The sequence below is a fragment of the Hyperoodon ampullatus genome, assembly GCF_949752795.1.
Source record: "Hyperoodon ampullatus genome assembly, chromosome: 9".
Taxonomy (NCBI): Eukaryota; Metazoa; Chordata; class Mammalia; order Artiodactyla; family Ziphiidae; genus Hyperoodon; species Hyperoodon ampullatus.
The window spans coordinates 32,549,923-32,570,877 of record NC_136922.1 but is presented as its reverse complement, the minus strand read 5'-3'; the positions used below and the strand labels follow the sequence as shown (position 1 = coordinate 32,570,877).

General features: G+C 41.3%; 1 protein-coding gene across 1 annotated transcript in view; it reads left to right on the top strand.

Annotated features, from left to right (window-relative positions):
* Positions 1-20,955, top strand: part of ABCB1 (ATP binding cassette subfamily B member 1) — a 106,662-nt gene that overhangs the window by 15,011 nt on the left and 70,696 nt on the right. Inside the window, exons 4-7 of the mRNA XM_079711496.1 lie at positions 2,589-2,760; positions 16,760-16,811; positions 19,461-19,652; positions 20,073-20,244. Coding sequence (XP_079567622.1) covers positions 2,589-2,760; positions 16,760-16,811; positions 19,461-19,652; positions 20,073-20,244 — 588 coding nt within the window. The remainder of the gene's footprint in view (positions 1-2,588; positions 2,761-16,759; positions 16,812-19,460; positions 19,653-20,072; positions 20,245-20,955) is intronic.

Sequence of the window (20,955 nt, the reverse complement as noted above, 5' to 3'; positions counted from 1 at the left end):
GCTGGGAGGAAGCATCACCTCTATGAAGCTTTTCCACAAAGGAGGCAGTGACCCATTCGCTCCATTTTGTATCTGCTCTACTCTGTATAGCATACTGTCAAGTCATGCAGAATATATATTGAATATACTTTTTTTGCTTTGCCTTCATCCTTTAAACACCCTGGAAGCAGGAGTTGTAACTTTGGTATTTATTTCTGGCTCTTTTCAGTCATTGAGTAGGCATTTAGTAAATATTTATATTCATGGCCTGCTTGCTTTTATTATAATAGCCAGTGTTAGTTTTCGAGGTAAAATGTCCTGTGGGGTTGGTGATGGGGGAAATCCTTGTGTATCAACCATCTTCTCAGGCTTCCCTGGTGGCGCAGTGGTTGAGAGTCCGCCTGCCGATGCAGGGGACACGGGTTCGTGCCCCGGTCCGGGAGGATCCCACATGCCGCGGAGCGGCTGGGCCCGTGAGCCATGGCCGCTGAGCCTGCGCATCCGGAGCCTGTGCTCCGCAACGGGAGAGGCCACAACAGTGAGAGGCCTGTGTACCGGGGGAAAAAAAAAAAAAATCACCCATCTTCTCTTCCTCTACTGAGAAATTAGATACTTTGTCCATTTTATAGTCTCTGATAGAAGATACTAGATACTAAATGGTTTCTGCTCATCTCTAACTCCTTTTTTTTTTCCTTAGGTGGATGAATGCTTAGTTAAGACAAAGTAAATAGTGGCAAAATTTAGCCTGTGTTTCAATGAAATACGAAAAAAAGGCAAAACGTATTCTCCCTTAAAGGTTTTAATTTGTAAATAGGATGTTTTTAGATTATGGAAAATAACGTCATTAATTTAAGCTCATTTGATTACAAATCCTTCTTTCCTTCCTTCCTTCCTCCTCCACCCCTTCCTCCCTTCCTTCCCTCCTTTCTTTCAATTTGCCTGCAATTAAAGAGATTATGCACATCTGTACTGGTCTCTGGGAAGCATGCATCTAACTCATTCCTTTCCTTTTCCTTCTTACTATGGAGACCTAATTACATTAACATCATTTCACATTTTGTGCTAACGCTGTTAGGCAGCAGATCTTTGACCCAAGCCATTTTTTTAAAGCCACAACACATGTTTCCTCAATGGTGATTTTTCTGGGTTGAAAAATCTTGAGCTGAAAAGTTGCTTCCATTTTTGGAAATCAGAGTCACAAATACTGTCTTTCTGTTATTGTGCCATTATAGATTTTTGTAATTTCCCAGAATGTCCTATGCTTCTCATCAAACCCGCATATGTAAGAGAAGAAGGCAGATGAAATCTGGCATGTTCAAGGTGGTATGGCTGTAAATTGGTGCAGCCACTATGGAAAACAGTATGGAGGTTCCTCAAAAAACTAAAAATAGAACTACTATATGATTCAGTAATTCCACTATTGGGTATAGATCCAAAGAAATGAAAAACACTAATTTGAAAAGATATATACATCCCAGTATTCTTAATAACATTATTTACAATTGCCAAGATACGGAAGCAAACTAAGTGTCCGTCAACAGATGGCTGGATAAAGATGTGGTACACACACACACACACACACACACAGTGGAATACTACTCAGTCATAAAAAAGAACGAAGTTCTGCCATTTGCAACAACATGGATGGATCTAGAGTGTATTATGCTTAGTGAAATAAGTCAGACCTGAGAAAGACAGATACTGGATGTTATCACTGAAATGTGGACTCTAAAAAATACAACAAATAAATATAACAAACCAGAAACAGACTCACAGATATAGAGATCAAACTGGTGTTATCAGTGGGGAGGGGGAAGGTAGGAGGGATGAGATAGGGGTAGGGATTAAAGAGGTACAAAGTACTGTGTATAAAATAAATAAGCCACAAGGATATATTGTACAACACAGGGAATATAGCCAATATTTTATAATAAGTTTAAATAGAGTATAATCCATAAAATTGTCGAATCACTGTTGTACACCTGAAACTAATATATCGTAAATCAACTAAACTTCAATTTAAAGAAAGAAGACAGAGTGAGTCCAATAAAAAGAAGCAGGTCAGAACTCAAAAAAAGAAAATAATGCCTATTTCTTTTCTTTTCTTTTTTAAATTACCTCAATACATTTATTTTTATTTATTTGTTTATCTATTTATTTATTTATTTTTGGCTGCATTGGGTCTTCATTGCTGTGTGTGGGCTTTTCTCTAGTTGTGGCGAGCGGGGGCCACTCTTTGTTGCGGTGCACAGGCTTCTCATTGCAGTGGCTTCTCTTGTTGCAGAGCATGGGCTCTAGGCGTGTGGGCTTCAGTAGTTGTGGCACGCAGGCTCAGTAGTTGGTGGCGCACAGGCTTAGTCGCTCTGCAGCATGTGGGATCTTCCCGGACCAGGGCTTGAACCCGTGTCCCCTGCATTGGCAGGCGGATTCTTAACCACTGGCCCACCAGGGAAGTCCCAAATGCCTATTTCTAATTAGGTTATCAGACCAAGGTGGTCACAGTAGTAGTCTGAGAACTGTTTAGATTTCAGATATATTTGGAAAGTAGAGCTAACCATCCGTGAAATTGTGCTAATTGTTCCTCTTCTCTGTATTTTCTCATTTTTTAGTTTCGCTATTCGAATTGGCTTGATAAGTTGTATATGGTGTTGGGGATTATGGCCGCCATCATCCACGGAGCCGGACTCCCCCTCATGATGCTGGTTTTTGGAGACATGACGGATAGCTTTGCAAATGCAGGAAATATAGGAAACCTAACTACTTCAGAAATAACTAATGGAAGTAAGTATTGTTTGCTGTACTGATTTTGTTGGAATCTGCAGAAAAATCATTCGCTCAGAATGAAGTTTGTGGAGCCCTTACTAAATATGCACTAGTGTGTTTAGTGCTGTGGAGGGGTCTGAGCTATAGTTCATATTTTTAATGAATCCCAGAAGATAATATTCACAAGCATTAGAGTATACAGTGGAAGTGCTGGTAGAGATATATAGAAAAATAGAGAGCTCTGTGAAGTCAGAAATATCCCAGGCAGTTTCAGGAAGAGGTATAGGAGCCTCATCTGGACTTTGAATGATAACTAGGAATCAGTTGTGAGATTCTCTGACATATTAGATGTGGGTATAAGAGACAGGAGTTTAAGATGATTCAATAGTTTTTAGCTGGAGAAACTGGATAAACTGGATGCAGTTACCATCAGTTGAGATGAGAAAGATGGAGGGAAGAGTATTTTGGCAGTAAACACCAGAAATTTAATTTTGGACATTGCCACAGGTTAGGCTCTTTGTTTTTTTAAAAACCATTTATTTATTTATTTGGTTGCACCAGGTCTTAGTTGTAGCTTGTGGACTCCTTAGTTGTGGCTTACCAGCTCCTTAGTTGTGGCATGTGAACTCTTAGTTGCGGCATGCATGTGGGGTCTAGTTCCCTGACCAGGGATTGAACCCAGGCCCCCTGCCTTGGGAGCTCGGAGTCTTATCCACTGCGCCACTAGGGAAGTTCCATGTTAGACTCCTTGGAAACATGTGAAAACAGAGAAATGGGGACAAGAGAAGTTGTGTGTGTGTGTGTGTGTGTGTGTGTGTGTGTGTGTTTGTTTTAGGATGAGAGAAATAACAGCTTGTTTATATGCTAATGGAAATGATCCAAAAGAGAGGAGAAAGTGATGCTCTGCAAGAAAGGAAAGAAATTTGTTTGAGTGATATCCTTGAGAAAGGATGGACTCTTATGCTCAAGATGGAATACTTGCTTGAGGTAGGAGCACAAATAGTTCACCCACAATAACGAGTGGGGAGAGAGAGTATTTGAGTGTCAGTGCCCAGAGGTGGGTAGACGAGGACTTGAGAATTTGTGGAACTTTTCTTCTGGTAACTTCAATTTTTTCAGTCAAATAAAAAGTAAGACATTTGGCTGAAAAAGAAAGGAGATCGAAAACAAGTTTATGGGAATTGCCTGGCCGTCCAGTGGTTAGGACTCTGCGCTCTCACTGCTGAGGGCCTGGGTTTGATTCCTGGCTGGGGAACTAAAATTCCATAAGCCTTGTGGCGTGGCCAAAAGAAAAAATTAAAACAAGTTTCTTAGGAGAGTGAGAAAGTGAATGGACTAGGGTGTCACGCACACACACTTTCATCACACTCTCGAACTTGATTGAGGAGGGACTGGTTGATAGCTGTGAGCTCCCAAGTCACCTTTGGTTAAGCATACCCGAAGACTTACAGCCTGCTGTGCAGTCAAGGAGTAGAAACATTGATAAGGCCTGTTTGAGAACACACCGGAGAGTAAAGTGATGTAGCTTTTGCAGGATCTTTAAGTCTCTGATGAATACTATGAATTCTTTCCCCCAGAATATATGCATGCCAATACATATGCATGCCAATTCGGGGTATTTATGGATCCTCTGATACCTGTCTATGGATCCGGGGAACTCTTTTTTGTGATTCTGAAGAGCGCATTGTTTACCCTGAGGAGGGACTGCTTCAGTTCTGTGAAGACAGGTCATGAATTGGGCCAGAAAATTTTATAGTATGTTTGAGCTCTGTAAAATTATTATGCATTTATTATGCCCCTTCGTGGCATTCAAAGGGACCTGGCAAAAGATGTTGTACCACGTTTGGACTGGCATCTTTCTTTCATACCATTCATCAAAAGGAAGCACTTGGTGCTCTCTGAGTTCATTGGTTCCCGGGCGTGCTATAATTTAGCACTACTCTTTGGAGTTGGTTCTCTCACTACTTTTCAGGACTCTGTGGCTGCTCAGCTGACTTTATATGTACATCTTTGCCCATTCTGATCCCACTTTTTATGAAATCCAGACACACATTGATCTAACTGTGGGAGGTGTTCTACTTATCATGCTGTGCACCTGCATGCATTCCATGGAGGGCCAGCTGCTGAACTCAGCTGTGTTTATCAGGAAATATTGGGCTGTTAACACAACTGTTGAAAATTGGCCCAGTCTGGGAAGAGTAGACTATTACATGGCTGCCTGAAGCTAGCAGAGCTGAACTTGGATGGGCCACAGTAAACTCACTTGTGCTATGGGGATTGGTCTTCTTCAAATTTTATTTTTATTTTCTAATTTTTAATTTAAAAAATTTTTTTTTTTTTTTTGCGGTACGCGGGCCTCTCACTGTTGTGGCCTGTCCCATTGTGGAGCACAGGCTCCGGATGCGCAGGCTCAGCAGCCATGGCTCACGGGCCTAGCTGCTCCACGGCATGTGGGATCTTCCCGGACTGGGGCACGAACCCGTGTCCCCTGCATCGGCAGGCAGACTCTCAACCACTGCGCCACCAGGGAAGCCCCTAAAATTTTTTTTATACAATGTTTCATGGTTACTTTCCATTTCCAGTTATTACAAAATACTGGCTATATTCCCCATGTTGTACAATACATCCCTGACCCTGTCTTACACCCAGTAGTTTGTATCTCCCACTCCTCCACCCCTATATTGCTCCCACACACACTGGTAATCACTAGTTAGTTCTCTGTATCTGTGAGTCTGCTTCTCTTTTATTATATTTACTAGTTTGTTGTGTTTTTATTTATTTTATTTATTTTTGGCTGTGTTGGGTCTTCGTTGCTGCACGCGGGCTTTCTCTAGTTGTGGTGAGCGGGGGCTACTCTTCGTTGTGGTGTGCAGGCTTCTCGTTGTGGTGGCTTCTCGTGTTGTGGAGCACGGGCTCTAGGCGCTCGGGCTTCACTAGTTGCAGCATGCGGGCTCAGTAGTTGCGGCTCGCGGGCTCTAGCGTGCAGGCTCAGTAGTCGTGGCGCACGGGCTTAGTCGCTCCGTAGCATGTGGGATCTTCCCGGACTAGGGCTCGAGCCTGTGTCTCCTGCATTGGCAGGCGGATTCTTAACCACTGCGCCACCAGGGAAGCCCTATTGTGTTTTTTAGGTTCCACACATAAGTGATAATATCATACAACATTTGTCTTTCTTTGTCTGACATTTCACTTAGCGTTATGCCCTCAAAGTCCATGCATGTTGCTGCCAGTGCCAAAGTTTTGTTCTTTTCTGTGGCTGAGTAGTATTCTATTGTATATATGTACCACATCTTCTTTATTTATCTGTCAGTGGGCACTTAGGTTGCTTCCATATCTTGGCAATTGCAAATAATGCTGCTGTGAACATTGGGGTGCATGTTTGACTAGTCATTTTTTTAAAAAAAACCAAGTGCATTAACATATACACACATTATATCTCCATCACCCAGATGTTAATTGGTCTTTACTCTCATAAGAAAATAATTGATCTCTTTAAGTAGAAGTACCGACTATTACTATGTCTTGGTGTTTGTTACCTGGTCCACCTTTAGACATGTGAGATGGGCAGTAACCTGTCTTAGTTACCCAACAGCATACGTAAGTTCTCAGAACGGTCCAGCTGTGGAGACTAGCTCCTCCTAGGCCTCTGCATTATCTCGTAAGCTGGTGGTTTGTACTGCATCTTCATAGATGTCCGGATCATAGGGTTTCCAACCGGGGGAGTAGTTGACGTTGCATTCCTTGCCAATCCTTCCCATTCAGCTTCCTCTTCCAATCTTGGGAAAATTTAGAGAACTATTTGGAAATTTTGTCTCTGTCTGTGTCACCTTCTTGAGAGGTACTGTATTCAGTGGTTAAAGTGCAGGCTCTGGAGTTGAACTGCCTGGGACTGAAACCCCACCTTTGCCCCACTTTTTTTTTTTTTTTTTTTTTTTTTAGTGGTACGCGGGCCTCTCACTGTTGTGGCCTCTCCCATTGCGGAGCACAGGCTCCGGATGCGCAGGCTCAGCAGCCATGGCTCACGGGCCTAGCCGCTTCACGGCATGTGGGATCCTCCCGGACCGGGGCATGAACCCGTGTCCCCGGCATCAGCAGGCGGACTCTCAACCACTGCATGACCAGGGAAGCCCGCCCCACTTTTTAGTTAGGTTTGGGGAATTTTTTCATACTTTAATTTCTCAACTTCAAAAAAAGGTTGCATAACAATAGAACCTACTTCATAGAATGGTTGTGAAAATTCAATGGATTCCTCATTTAAGTCTCATGGAAGAGGATTTAGTCGTAAAAAAGTACTCAATAAATGTTAATTATTGTTATTATTATCAACAGGAAACTCATACTTCCATGTTCCTCACAAAAGAGCCTTCATACCTGCAGTGATGATATGGTTCCTTATCTCATTTCCTCTTTATAGAGCTCTGTGATACTACCTCAGTTTTCATATTTGTTGAAAGGCATACTGCAAATCACTCAGTACCTGTTATAGATGTGAATAATGATCCCTTTCAGCAGCATTTCCTTAGTAACTGGACTGCTAGGCAGGCCTATCAGGGAAGGCAAGGTCCTCAAACTATGGCCCGTGGGCCATATCTGGCCTCTTGCCTCTTTTTATGCCACTTGTGGGCTTAGAATGATTTTTACGTTTTTAAATCACTGGGAAAAATTAAAAGAAGTATATTTTTGTGACACATAAAAATGATATGAAGTTGAAATTTCAGTATCTATACATGAAGTTTTAATGGAACACAGCCATGCCCATTCATTTGAGTATTATCTGTGGCTACTTTCACAACACAGTGGTGCAGTAGAGTTGTTGTGACAGAGACCATATGGTCCACAAAGCCTAAAATATTATGTGATCCTTTACAGGAAAGGGTTGCCAATCTCTGAGGCAGGGTGTTGAGTAGGGGGTTATTATCTTCGATCAGTCCACCAGTGAATATGTATTAAAGCATTCTGTGAGCCATCCATAGTATGTGTCCTAAGTATTCATTCCCAACCCCCAAGAAATTTAGCATAATGGGCGGAATGGACAAGGGAGCCAACAAATGCAGTTGGATATGATTAGTGCTATGATACAGAGATACACAAACTACTTGGGAAGGAGAGGATGGGTGTCTGGCTCCATCTAGAAATTATGGCAGGCTTCCAAGAGGAGGTGATAACCAAGTTTGGTCAGATGGTACCTCTCTCATGCACAAAATAGACGGTTCTATGTGACAAGTGAAACCATTTAAAAACAAATATTAATTTAAAAAATACAGTTAATCCCCTTCTCTCACCACCATTCCTGATTGCCACTCCCCTGTATATCCTTCTGTGTCTTTTCAAGGCTCCATGCTCTCTCTGTTGTAATTTTTACTCTAGAACACTCAGTATCTTGTCATAAATGTGTTTCTTTGTAGATTCAGACTTCCAAACGTCCTGAAAGCTGCCTAGATGAGGGGAGTGGATAGCAAAGGTTTTGATGCTGGTCCTGGAGCTGAGGGCCAATGAGCTCTCTGTTGCTTCTGGTGGGAGGGCCAGCCTACTGGGGCCTCAGATACTCTCAGACCTTTCTTCTTGCCCTTCCCTGGGTAGAACCTCATGACCTCTCTGTGGGGGTAGGCTAGGTACCAGAGCCTCCTTGTTGGACAGGAGGTATTCCTTGCTTCAGGAGACTTAGATTTGCTAAGGCTCCTGAAAGCCTCAGAGTTTTACACTAAACATAGGATTTAACTAGACAGTTTGAAAAACTTTTTGAGCAAGCAGATCCTTTTTTTTTTTTTTTGCGGTACACGGGCCTCTCACTGTTGTGGCCTCTCCCGCTGTGGAGCACAGGCTCTGAACGCGCAGACCCAGAGGACATGGCTCACGGGCCTAGCCGCTCCGCGGCATGTGGGATCCTCCTGGACCAGGGCACGAACCCGTGTGCCCTGCATTGGCAGGTGGACTCTCAACCACTGCGCCAGCAGGGAAGCCCCAAGCAGATCCTTTTATGCTACTGTAATAGCCCCCTCAAAGGCTTTCTCTTCTCCCAGTGCCTTTCTCTGATTATCAGATAGCGGCCTTCATCCTGTTCTTTTTGTTGTGGATCTGATTTCCTGACATCCTACTCCCTTATATCTCTATCTTGTTAGGTTTTGCCTTTGCCTTAAAATCTCTGATGACTTGGGCCTCACGAAGTCATCTGTGTGACTAGAACTTAACCACTGCTGAAATTCTGTAGTGTTCTGTGAATTCTCATCTTCCTCATGTGACTATTCACTGCCTGCACATGAGCCTGGATAAAGGTGCTTGTGATTTTAGACACGTTGTGTTAAAGGTGACAAGTCGGGTACAAGTGTAAATGATATCCAGGCAGTTTAAGAAATGAGACCGAATCTTGGCATAAAGAATTGGACTAGAGATTTGACAACATTTGAGTTGAAGGAATGATAAATCTCCTGGGATAGGATATGGAGAAAAGTAAAAGGAATGGGGAGTTCTAAGCCTTGAGGAAGACTCAATTTTTAGCAGTAACTAAAGCCAACTTTTATTGAGCATTTAATACGTGCTGGCACTGTTCTTAGTGCTTTACATATATTAACTCCTTTATTTCTTTCATGGACATGAGGTTGATACTATTATTATCTATACGTTACAGATGAGGAAACCAGGGCCCAGAGGGTTGAGTATATTTAAGTTGCCTGAGGTCACAGAGTTAGTAATTAGTCAGTATTTGAACCCATGCAGACCAGTCCCAAGTCCATGCACTGAAGGAGACAGAGGGACACCCAGAAAGGAAGACAGTGAGGATTATGTGTTAATCGAGAAATGAAAGTATGTGGGGGAGATCTGCCATGTCTCACTGTGGGTAACACCCACAAATACTCTTCACATAAACTCTTCATTATTTATTGTCTCTAATGGTTCAGTTGATGGTACGTCCACATGAATGGCTTCTCTCTTTCTCCATAACTATATCATGGTTGGTTCTGTTTAATCTCGTACCAGATTGTGGGCTGAGGAATGGAGCAAATGAGATACTCAAATTCTAGTACAAGTTAATAATTCAGAGAAAAAGGGGAAATGTGGAAATATATTTATATTTATATTATATTTATAACTTATATTTATCATTTACTATTTCTACTCTCACATCTCTGAAACTCATATGAGGAACATGGAAACTGTTTGTAAAATGTCAGTTCTCAAAAATAATATCTATATTTTGCTGCTTAAACTATGAGCATATAAATCATATGCAGATCTTGAATGTGTGTTTCAAGACTTTGGTGTTGTAAACAGAAAACATTGCCATCTGTGTCCTCAAGGCTAGCATTATGAGTGTTCTCCAGACTAGAATGTTAGTTAATACTTCAGTTCTAAGTACTTCATAAAAATTTCTGTGGTGGATGTTTTCTTTTCATTTGCTCAAGGCTTTCCTCTGCTGCTAACCATTTCATGGGAAAAATTCTGAGAGATAAATTTCTGGAAAATTGAGTACTAAATAATGACAGAATATTTAGAAGTATATTGTTTAGTGTGGCAGTTTATTTATTTATTTCATTATTTTAAAATTTATTTATTTGGCTGCACCAGGTCTTAGTTGTGGCACGTGGGATCTTTGTTGCTGCGTGCAGGATCTTTAGTTGCCGCCCATGGGATCTTTAGTTGTGGTGTGCAGGATCTTTTAGTTGTGACATGCAGGCTCTTAGTTGCGGCATGCATGTGGAATCTAGTTCCCTGACCAGGGATTGAACCCGGGCCCCCTGCATTAGTCCTTCCCATCAGGGAAGTCCCAGTGTGGTAGTTTATTTTATTTATTTATTTATTTATTTATTTTTGCTGTACTCGGGCCTCTCACTGCTGGGAGTGGCCTCTCCCATTGCGGAGCACAGGCTCTGGACGCGCAGGCTCAGAGGCCATGGCTCACGGGCCCAGCTGCTCCACTGCATGTGGGATCCTCCCGGACCGGGGCACGAACCCGTGTCCCCTGCATCGGCAGGCGGACTCTCAACCACTGCGCCACCAGGGAAGCCCGGTAGTTTATTTTTAAGTTTGAGTTAAAACTTAAAATATGACTAGTTTTTCTGGAATAGTAGTAGTAGTATAGTATGGTCAGATTTTTTTGGTTTTTTGGTTACTATTGGGGAAATGTTTCTTCGAGCCAAAAGTAGATTAGTTAGAATGTAATCTCTACAATATATTATAAAAGTCAGCAAAAAAAATGAAGATAGACAACACCTGACCCATTATAGGCGCTTAAGAAGTGAGATGAATAAATGAAAGATGGAATCACAGAATTTTGTAGGTGAAAAAGAGCCTGGAAAATTATCTGGCCCAAACCCATAATTTGATAGATGTGGAAACCAATGCTCAGGAAGTTGAGACAAAGTGACCAGAATGAAATTGCTTGTTAGTGGACAGAGCTGAGTTCCTGGGTCAGGAATCGTGCCTTTTATTCTGGTATTTTTCCCACTCTTACTTGTGGTTTCGAACTCTGGCTAAAATTGAAGCAAACGCTAGTACTTTTCACTTGGTCTTTTCTCTCCCTAAGGTGCCATCCTGTAGACTTACGTATTGGTATATCAGGCAGGTCAGCCCCAAGGCACAGCTCTTCAGGCCAGTATGAAAGCAGGCCAGTATGAATTACACACGTGAGGTGACTCTGGCTCCCAGAGTCACCTCTATCACGTGCAGTCAGCTCAGCCACAGTGAGTGTCAGGCAAGTGCCAGAGGGATTGATCTAGGCAAAAGGTCCAAATTCCTCTTGCTTGTGTTTTTTTTTTTTTTAATTGGGGTCTAATTGCTTTACAATGTTGTGTTCGTTTCTGCTGTACAATGCAGTGAATCAGCTCTACGTGTACATATAGCCCCTCCCTCTTGGACCTCCCTCCCCGTCTCCCCACCATCCCACCCACCTAGGTCATCACAGAGCACGGAGCTGAGTTTCCTGTGCTTTATAGCATTTTCCTGCTAGTTATCTATTTTACATATGGTAGTGTATATATGTCATTCCTAATCCTCTTGCTTGTGTTTGATGGAGTTTCCTGCACAAGACTGGGAAAACTGGAATCCTAGCATTCTTGAGCTAGAACGGACCTTGCAGACCATTGAAAGCAGTGGTTTACTAACCTCTTTAATGAGGGAGTCCCTGGGTGTAAATTACATCTGTCATGGATGCTTGCCAGGTAAAACAGCAAGTTTGCAGCATGTGGGATCTTTTAGTTGCAGCATGCAGACTTCTTAGTTGCGGCATGTGAACTCTTAGTTGCGGCATGCATGAGGGATCTAGTTCCCCTTCCAGGGATCGAACCTGGGCCCCTTGCATTGGGAGCGTGGAGCCTTACCCACTGGACCACCAGGGAAGCCCCTTACTTGGTTTTAGAAAAGGCTTTCCTTACTCTAGGTAGTAAGGTAGTGGTCTGCTGTATCTCTGTTTAATTCTACAACATGTCAGATGCATATACAAAATAAGACAATGGCTGGTTGGAATATTTTCATAAATGGTTTGCGTGTGTGGTAGCTCTGTGAAACCTTTGTATGTCTTTGGGACAAGCTTGCGTACAGCAGATAGAGCAGGGTGTGCACCGAGGGTACAAAGATAAATGTACCCTCCTGTTCTCTAGGAGCTCACACCAATGGGAATGGAAGGAGGAGATGGATATAAACCATGGTATGTCTATTCTAGTGTTGATTTAGTAAATTGAATCGTGTGTCAGTTACTCTGGAATCCTGTCTGTCACCCTATTTGGGGGTAAGCCACTTGGAAGGAGGTCATATTGAGCTCATTCATGGAGGAGAGGTCTTTTCCAGGAGCAAGGTCGTGGTAAAAGCATAGAGAGAGGAGAACGAATAAAGGCTTGGAGGAGGAAAGCTGTCATCACTTCTCTACTGCATCTCGTCTTAGTATGTGGAAAGTAGTTTTTTGTCTCAAAGGGCGGAGCTTAGTCTCATGAAATTTAAGCAAAATATTTTGTCGTGCCCAGTTTCCTCTCTAGTCCCCAAGGGCAAAGCCTTCAGGAACACAACAGTCAAGCAGAGACTTGGGCACTGTTTTCTTTTATGCTGCAGCTTCCCCGACCCCGAGATGGTGACTGCGCAGTGCCCTGGCTACTGGGATGAGGAGAAAGGTGTGGGGTTAAAAATCATCTGGAAAGTCATTGTGTGACTTATCGTGGTAAGATTGCAAAGGGACCAATAGGACATGTGATGGATCTTGGACTTTATCCTTCATGCAGTGGACTGTCATTGAAGGTTATTAACTGAAGCAACATAATTATATTCTTGTTCCCAAAGATAAAATCTGATGGCAATATAAAGATCTGATTGGAGTAGAAAGACCAGTTAGGAGGCTCTTGGTAGAGCAGAGGTAAGAGATGACGGAGACCTGAACCAGAGCACTAGCCACGAGGACGCGGAGCATTTTAGTGGCTTTAGGACAGATGCAGGAGTCACTGAAGCTGCAGAAGTGGTCGAGGTCATCCTGGGAGTGAGCATAAAATTCTGGGAAACACCAGCGTGGAGAGAGGAGGGAGAGCATGAGGAACCGGTGAATGAGACCAAGAGAGAGGGATCAGAGTGGCGGGAGAACCAGAAGAATGAGGTTCTGGAAGCCAGAAGAGGAGAAAGTGGTCAAGAGTCTAACCAAGTATTTTATTAAAATAAAAGCTACACTGAAATGTTTGCCTTTTCTTGTTGGAGTGGGGATAAATTAGGAGGTTGGGATTAACATACACGCACTACTATATGTAAAATAGATAACCAACAAGGACGTACTGTATAGCACAGGGAACTCTACTCAATATTCTGTAATAACCTATATGGGAAAAGAATCTAAAAAAAGTACATACATACATACATATATATATATACATATATATATATATATATATGTATATATATATACATGAATCACTGTGCTGTATACCTGAAACTAATACAACATTGTAAATCAACTATACTTCAATTAAAAAAAAAGATTTGGTTTTAGGATAAAAAAAATGTGGCTTTTCTCTACTGATTATTTGGCTGATGTTGTTATACAGCCCAGAGAGTTTCTGGATTTTCTCACTGAAAAATAATAATAATTTTTGGATACTTTTCCAGTATTCTTCTTTATAATGGTTGGTCTGGGCAGTAGCCCTTTGAGATCCATACAGGTAAAAAGTTATTGGACTGTATGATCTCTAAAGTCATTTCAGCCTGAAAGTTTTGGTTTTCTGAAAAAAAATGCCTCAGGATAAGAATTTTATGAGAGACTCATAGAGGAAAGAAAAATCTCTGGGCCAGAGAGCTCTTAATTAATAAAAGTTGATAGGAGGAAAAGAAAAGTTGATTGGAGGGAGTCTAAAGAACATATCTTTATTTCATGCTTTGGTGAGTAGAGATCATCTCTGTCAGAGGACTTGAATGCTCCATTTTTTAATTTACTGGTGCTCTTTGACACCACGGAAGCACAAATAAAAGGTACTTTGTGCAAGAGTTAGTTTCTGATGACTGAAATTATATATATATATACACACACACACACTGAGAGAGATAATATTGTACACATAAACATAAAGGACTCAGTTTTGACCTTGAACATAATTTTTACTTTCTGAGCTGAATAAATGTGATAGTAGACCTGGAAGCCACCATTGCCAAAGAATGTTTGTTCAAATTCTCTTGGTCCCTTATCTCTAGAATTGAGAAAACTGGTAGTAGCAATGAGTAGAAAACAGGTATTTAGTTAGACTTGAAAATTTGTCTTGATTTGGTTGTGATACACTATTGACATTTCCTGCCTAGATCATCTGCAATGAGAGATCTTCTGAGACTTATTTGGAGAAAAATCCTCACCCAGCTATCAATATTTAATATCCTGTTTTATCTTTGAAAATATGGAGCGGAAGCAATCTCATAACTGATTAGAAATTTATCTGTACACTTACTCCAGTTGACATAAGGTGGAAGCTGTCGAGTTTCTCTGCTGCATGTTTTGCTACATCTCTGCATCTCTGTATGGCTTCCTACTTTCTCTCTTACTCCTAAATGTAGCCTTCCGTGGGGTGCTGTGCTTCGTTGTCATTTCCTCCCTACCTGCCATCCTGTCCTCACAGGTGAGAAGAGATGGCTTTTTTCTTTCTTGAATTTAGCTCTGACCTCTAAGATGTGAGACTCCTACATCTTAAGACGTAACTCTGTCTAGAACTGGAAGGCCACAGTTTGAATACTTACTGGACATCTTCAGTAGAATGTCCCGGGTACCACAGAATAAAGATCTTCAGAACTGAACTAATCATCTGCTCACATCTGCCCAGATCTCGTCTTTTTGCTGACTTCTTATTTCCCACGACGACATCACCCTTGTCCCGATGCTTAAACTCGAGGTCTTGGTCGTTTTTTATTGTTACTCTTGCTACTTCCGTTCCATCGGTTGCTAGAGCCTGTAACTTCTCACTCTCTAAATCTTATGGGCACTTTCCTTCTTTCCTATTCTCATTTCCACCTTCTTTCCTTACATAATTGCAGTAGCTCCATCTGTCAGTCTCCCCCGTTCCAGTTAAACTACACATTTCTGGTAGCTAAGTCATCCTAGACCAAACCTCTACTCCTGTCCTTTTCTGCTCAAAACCAGGGAATGCCTACTAGTTTTTATACACCGTACCTGTGGAGCCTAGATTATCTTTCAACCGCATATCCACCTCCTTCCATCCACACAACACACCCACACCCCCGCCAAAGCGGCTTATTCATTCTTTAAGCATGCACTGAACTTTTGTCTGTGTTGTTCCCTTTGCTGGAAAAACTTTTCTTCCTCTTTCCCGCACCTGTCAAAATCACACTCATCTGACCCAGGCTCTCTCACGTTATACTGTAGCTTTTGAAATAACTACAAGATTTACAGTGTGCCTCCCTATTGATCCAGCCATCTTGATTATGACAACTTATCCTGCAAAAATATTCACTGTATTTAATATATATATACAGGTTTAATGCAGCATTGCTTGTAAAAGTAAGATATTGGAAGCAGCTGAAATAGATGCAACTTAGAAAAAATAAAGATACACATATATACACACATACTGACATGGAAAATTGGCCAGAATAATGAACAGTGGCTAGTGCGTGTGTGTGTGTGTGTGTGTGTGTGTGTGTGTGTGTATTTAGGCGGGGGTGTTAAAGTTTTAATGTACCTTGTCCCAAAATGTTAACATTTGCTAATACTGCATGATGAGCTGACTGGTATTTATGATGTTTTTCTTTGTATATATATATATATATATATATATATATATATATATATATATATATTAGCAATTCTTTTATTTATATTTATTTAGTTGCAGCTCCCTGGCTCCTTAGTTGCGGCAGGTGGGCTCCTTAGTTGTGGCTCACCAGCTCCTTAGTTGTGGCAGGTGGGCTCCTTAGTTGAGGCTCGTGGGCTCCTTAGTTGTGGTTCACCAACTCCTTAGTTGTGGCCAGTGGGCTCCTTAGTTGCGGCTCACTGGCTCCTTAGTTGTGGCATGTGAACTCTTAGTTGTGGCATGCATGTGGGATCTAGTTCCCTGACCAGGGATTGAACCTGGGCCCCCTGCGTTGGGAGCTCAGAGTCTTAACTGCTGCACCACCAGGGAAGTCCCTGTATTTTATATTTTTAAAATAAAAATAAAAACTGGAGAAATTCAGTGTTCTATTTGAAATACTAAGTGCTTTAGTGTCAAGTCTGCACTGATATTTATCAGGACAAAGCGCCTAGAAAAGATTTTTCTCTATGTCATCTTGCAGTGATATTTCATAAAATATTTTAATCCAGGGACACTAGTATTTCTGCTGACAGACTCCTTAATCAGTGTGGCTTTCTTCTTGCAAATAGCTTCATTGAATTTAGTGTGTGTGTGGTTGCACACAGCTGGTAGTAAAAGATTTGAATGGATGCCGTGGTGCTTACACATAATTGAAATTAAATCAGCTTGACCTATTTTTGTGTAAATTGTTAAGTGACACAAGTTTGATTCATTTTTAATGGAAAACAAAGAGACATAACGGTATATGCTTTGTGGTGATCTAGGTTTTATGGACAGTACGTATTTCGGCAAAAAGCTGGAGGAGGAAATGACCACGTAAGTAGATGTTTTCCTTACTATTGCTAAGCATTTCAGTCTCAATCCAGTTGTAGCAATGTTTAAAATTTTGCATTATTATAATAAAGATTCAAAGTTTTGAGGAGAGCAACATCATTGTTTCTAGGATACAATGTAAGATTTTTTTTAAAGAAAATAATTTGCTGCATAAGATGTGCTAAAGTTAAGGTTAAGCCTGGATTAGACTGATGTAAGCATTGGTACATATAGAATATCATCTATAGGGAAATTAGAGGAGTTCAAAGTGGCCTTATTTAAAATGCAGTTAAATTAGGAATTATTATTTGCAATGGCTTTGTAATTATTAGTTTGATTCCTGGATATTTTTAGTCATGATATCATGAGATCAGTCAACAGGATTTCTTTTTTTTAACACAGCATCTAATTCTAAACTATGAAACAAGGCGTCCCAGAATAAATATAGTCCTTTTAACCTTAACTCACCTTGGGGAAGCTTTCATTAATGATTTACTTATCTTGAAGTTTGCTCTCAGAACAGCTTATAAAACATGTCCAAAGGTATTAGTTAGTGATTCAGAAGATAATGATTCCACATTATCTTATAAATCGTTCCATAGATTTGAGGGAAATGGAGATATTTGACCATATTTTGAAAGATGAGAATTACCTCCAAATATTCCTATAGAGAGGCATTTTTAAAATATTGATGAAAAACAGAATGTCTTGTAATCGTCTTATAAATACTTAAACACAGGTGTGTTTTGAGTAAACATAGACTGACGTACAGTGCATTAATTCATTCTCAAAGCATGCATTCTACTTCTTAAATGAGGTTTCTTTTTAACTATCTCTTGCTATATCATTAACACTTGGATCATAATTAAATATTGTTATCTATTAACTAAAATTTAGTATTCTAAGTACATCTTCCCTGATAAATACATTGTAAATTACCAGGTATAGCTTGGGGAAGATATGTTTACACCAAGTTGCAAACATTGACATCAGCAACTATATGGTTATCACACTGCCATTTAAAAAAATTTTTATTTTATTTATTTATTGTTTTTACGTCTTTATTGGAGTATAATTGCTTTACAATGGTGTGTTAGTTTCTGCTTTATAACAAAGTGAATCAGTTATACATATACATCTGTTCCCATATCTCTTCCCTCTTGCCTCTCCCTCCCTCCCACCCTCCCTATCCCACGCCTCTAGGTGGTCACAAAGCACCGAGCTGATCTCCCTGTGCTATGCGGCTGCTTCCCACTAGTTATCTATTTTATGTTTGGTAGTGTATATATGTCCATGTCACTCTCTCACTTTGTCACAGCTTACCCTTCCCCCTCCCCATATCCTCAAGTCCATTCTCTAGTAGGTCTGTGTCTTTATTCCCGTCTTGCCCCTAGGTTCTTCATGACCTTTTTTTCTTTTTTTTTCTTTCTTTTTTCTTAGATTCCATATATATGTGTTAGCATATGGTATTTGTTTTTCTCTTTCTGACTTACTTCACTCTGTATGACAGACTCTAGGTCCATCCACCTCACTACAAATAACTCAATTTAGTTTCTTTTTCACAATGCCATTTTTATAGCTTCTGCATGGTTTATAGAAGCATTTTTCTTTGAGGGTGGCAAGTAGTGAACTTTTAAAAATAGGAATTTTGGAATCCTGTATTTCATTTTAGCATGTTTGTCTTTACCTAAAATGTAAGTGCTTAGTGAAGCACATGAGTTGCTTGCTTTTTTCAGCATGAAGACTCAGATGAGGAAACACAAATTTAGCATTTCTAGATGGACAAGGGTCTGGGTTTAGAAGATGCTCATGTTCTTTATTTTTAGAATTTAAACTGGAAGGACTGCTACTTGATTCATTAAACATTTCAGGATAATTTATGATGGCCAGTTGGGCAGATGATATAAAAATACTTTTCATTTTCAATTGTCCCGTGGCATCTAAGCTCTGCCAGATGAATAACCCAAAAGATCACAGGACCATTTCCATCTCTTGGTTCCACTTTCTGGCAAAATTTGTCACTTGTTTCCATTCTCCAATGTGCAGAAACCACCCCAAGTGCTCATCAGCTGATACGGAGGTAATCCAAGTACGCAGGATGACAGTGGTAGCTTACCTGATGCTGTGATGCTTGAAGGCACCACACAAGTCTTTTACAATAGCCGGCATCCTCTGGTTGCTAACTGTGTGCTGGGCATGGGCCCAAGTGTATTCATACGTTACTGTGTAACAGTTTTTTTTTTTTTTAATGGCCGTGCCTTGCGGCGTGCGGGATCTTAGTTCCCCAACCAGGGATCGAACCTGCGCCCCCTGCAGTGGAAGCGTGGAGTCTTAACCGCTGGACCGCCAGGGAAGTCCCACTGTGTTAAAGTTCTTCTCTCCATTTTACCAATCAGAAAACTGAGGTTTAGAAAGGTTAACCAAGGCTACACAGCAGTTAAGTGAAGAGTGGGGCTTTGAGCCAAAACAGAAACCACACCCTTAAGCATGACACTGTAACAGGGCAGCCATAGTTGGATGCCGACCATCAGTTCTGCTCGTGAAGGAGGTCAAGATAGCCAGATAACCAAAAAAGGCAGGATGAGTGGTCTGTTGTGGAAAGGTGCATCGATGAGAAAGCAGAGCATGTGCAGTTTTCTTGTCGTTTTTCAGGTACGCCTATTATTACAGTGGAATCGGGGCTGGCGTGCTTGTCGCTGCTTACATCCAGGTTTCATTCTGGTGCCTGGCAGCTGGAAGACAAGTATACAAAATTAGAAAACAGTTTTTTCATGCTATCATGCGGCAGGAGGTGGGCTGGTTTGACGTGCATGACGTTGGAGAACTTAACACCCGGCTCTCAGAGTAAGTCCTGGGTTTATGTCGAACTCCGATGTGTTTCTGACTCTTAAAAAATGAAAGAGAAGTCATCAAATCTGTTAGGAGACGTTAGTGCATCACTCAGAAGTAATTATGAAACGAAATTCCTTCTGAGCCGCAATCATGTCTCACGCATCTTTTCATTCCCAGAACCCTGGCAGGGTATGAGGAGACCTGCATGACTAGCAATGAATGAGGTGTTGGACTTGCCAGACTCAAGAAAATCCTCTGGGAGTGTGCATTAGAGCAGCAATGTGACGCTTGCTGGGGACGTTACTGTGCAAGATCCTAGATGTAAACTAATTTACCCCACACTGAGACAAGCAAAAAACCCAGCTAGATGCAGGAGAAAAGTTGTGTGTTCACAGTTCTGATGTTTATTTCTAACACCGTCTCTTCTTTTAGTGACGTCTCCAAAATTAATGACGGAATTGGTGACAAAATTGGAATATTCTTTCAGTCAGTGGCAACATTCTTCACCGGTTTTATAGTAGGATTTACACAAGGTTGGAAGTTAACCCTTGTGATTTTAGCCCTCAGTCCTGTTCTTGGTCTGTCAGCTGCTATCTGGGCAAAGGTAGGTGAAGCCTGTGAATCCAGATTTTAAACTGTCTCCACTCCCGAAACACCCCATAACTCCACACAGCGGAAGGCTGTTTTTCTCACTTGATGACCCTGACTCTATATTTGATACTTGGTTTCGAACCTTCTCTTCACAATCAATGGGAATAAGCAGGTGCAATCTCACTGAGTCTTATACCCACCAGGACTCTGTGCTGTCCTTGCCCAGCAGTTATTTGGGGAAGGGATGAGAAAGAAAGAAGTAGCTGTCCCATCTCATCCTCTGCCTTCATGTAAAAGACGTGCTCAGCTTTTGGCAAGCTGTGTTCCCTGGTAGGCAGTTCCATATTCATAAGTAGAGATTCAGGAAGAGCTTCAAGTTCAGTGAACAACACATAGGTCCCATTCAATAACCATTATTGATTTGAATGTTTTTGTAGATTTTATTTAACTTGGAAATTGATTGAACAGTTTTGTCAGCGTTATAAATGACTGTGTTTATACATACTTAAATCCCTTGGTGTGAAAACAATTTTTTAAAAAGAGGTATCTTCTAGTCCCATATGCGTGTAAATCCAAAGTCTATAGTTCTTTCTCCCAGTCACAAAGGCAAAGCAGTACAAACGGCCCTCCCCACCTCCATACACAGGCCTTTCTCTTTCAAGACTGTGTGGTGTTCATTTTAAACTGATTTCACGTAAGAGTGGGTGGCAGTGGAGAGATTGGA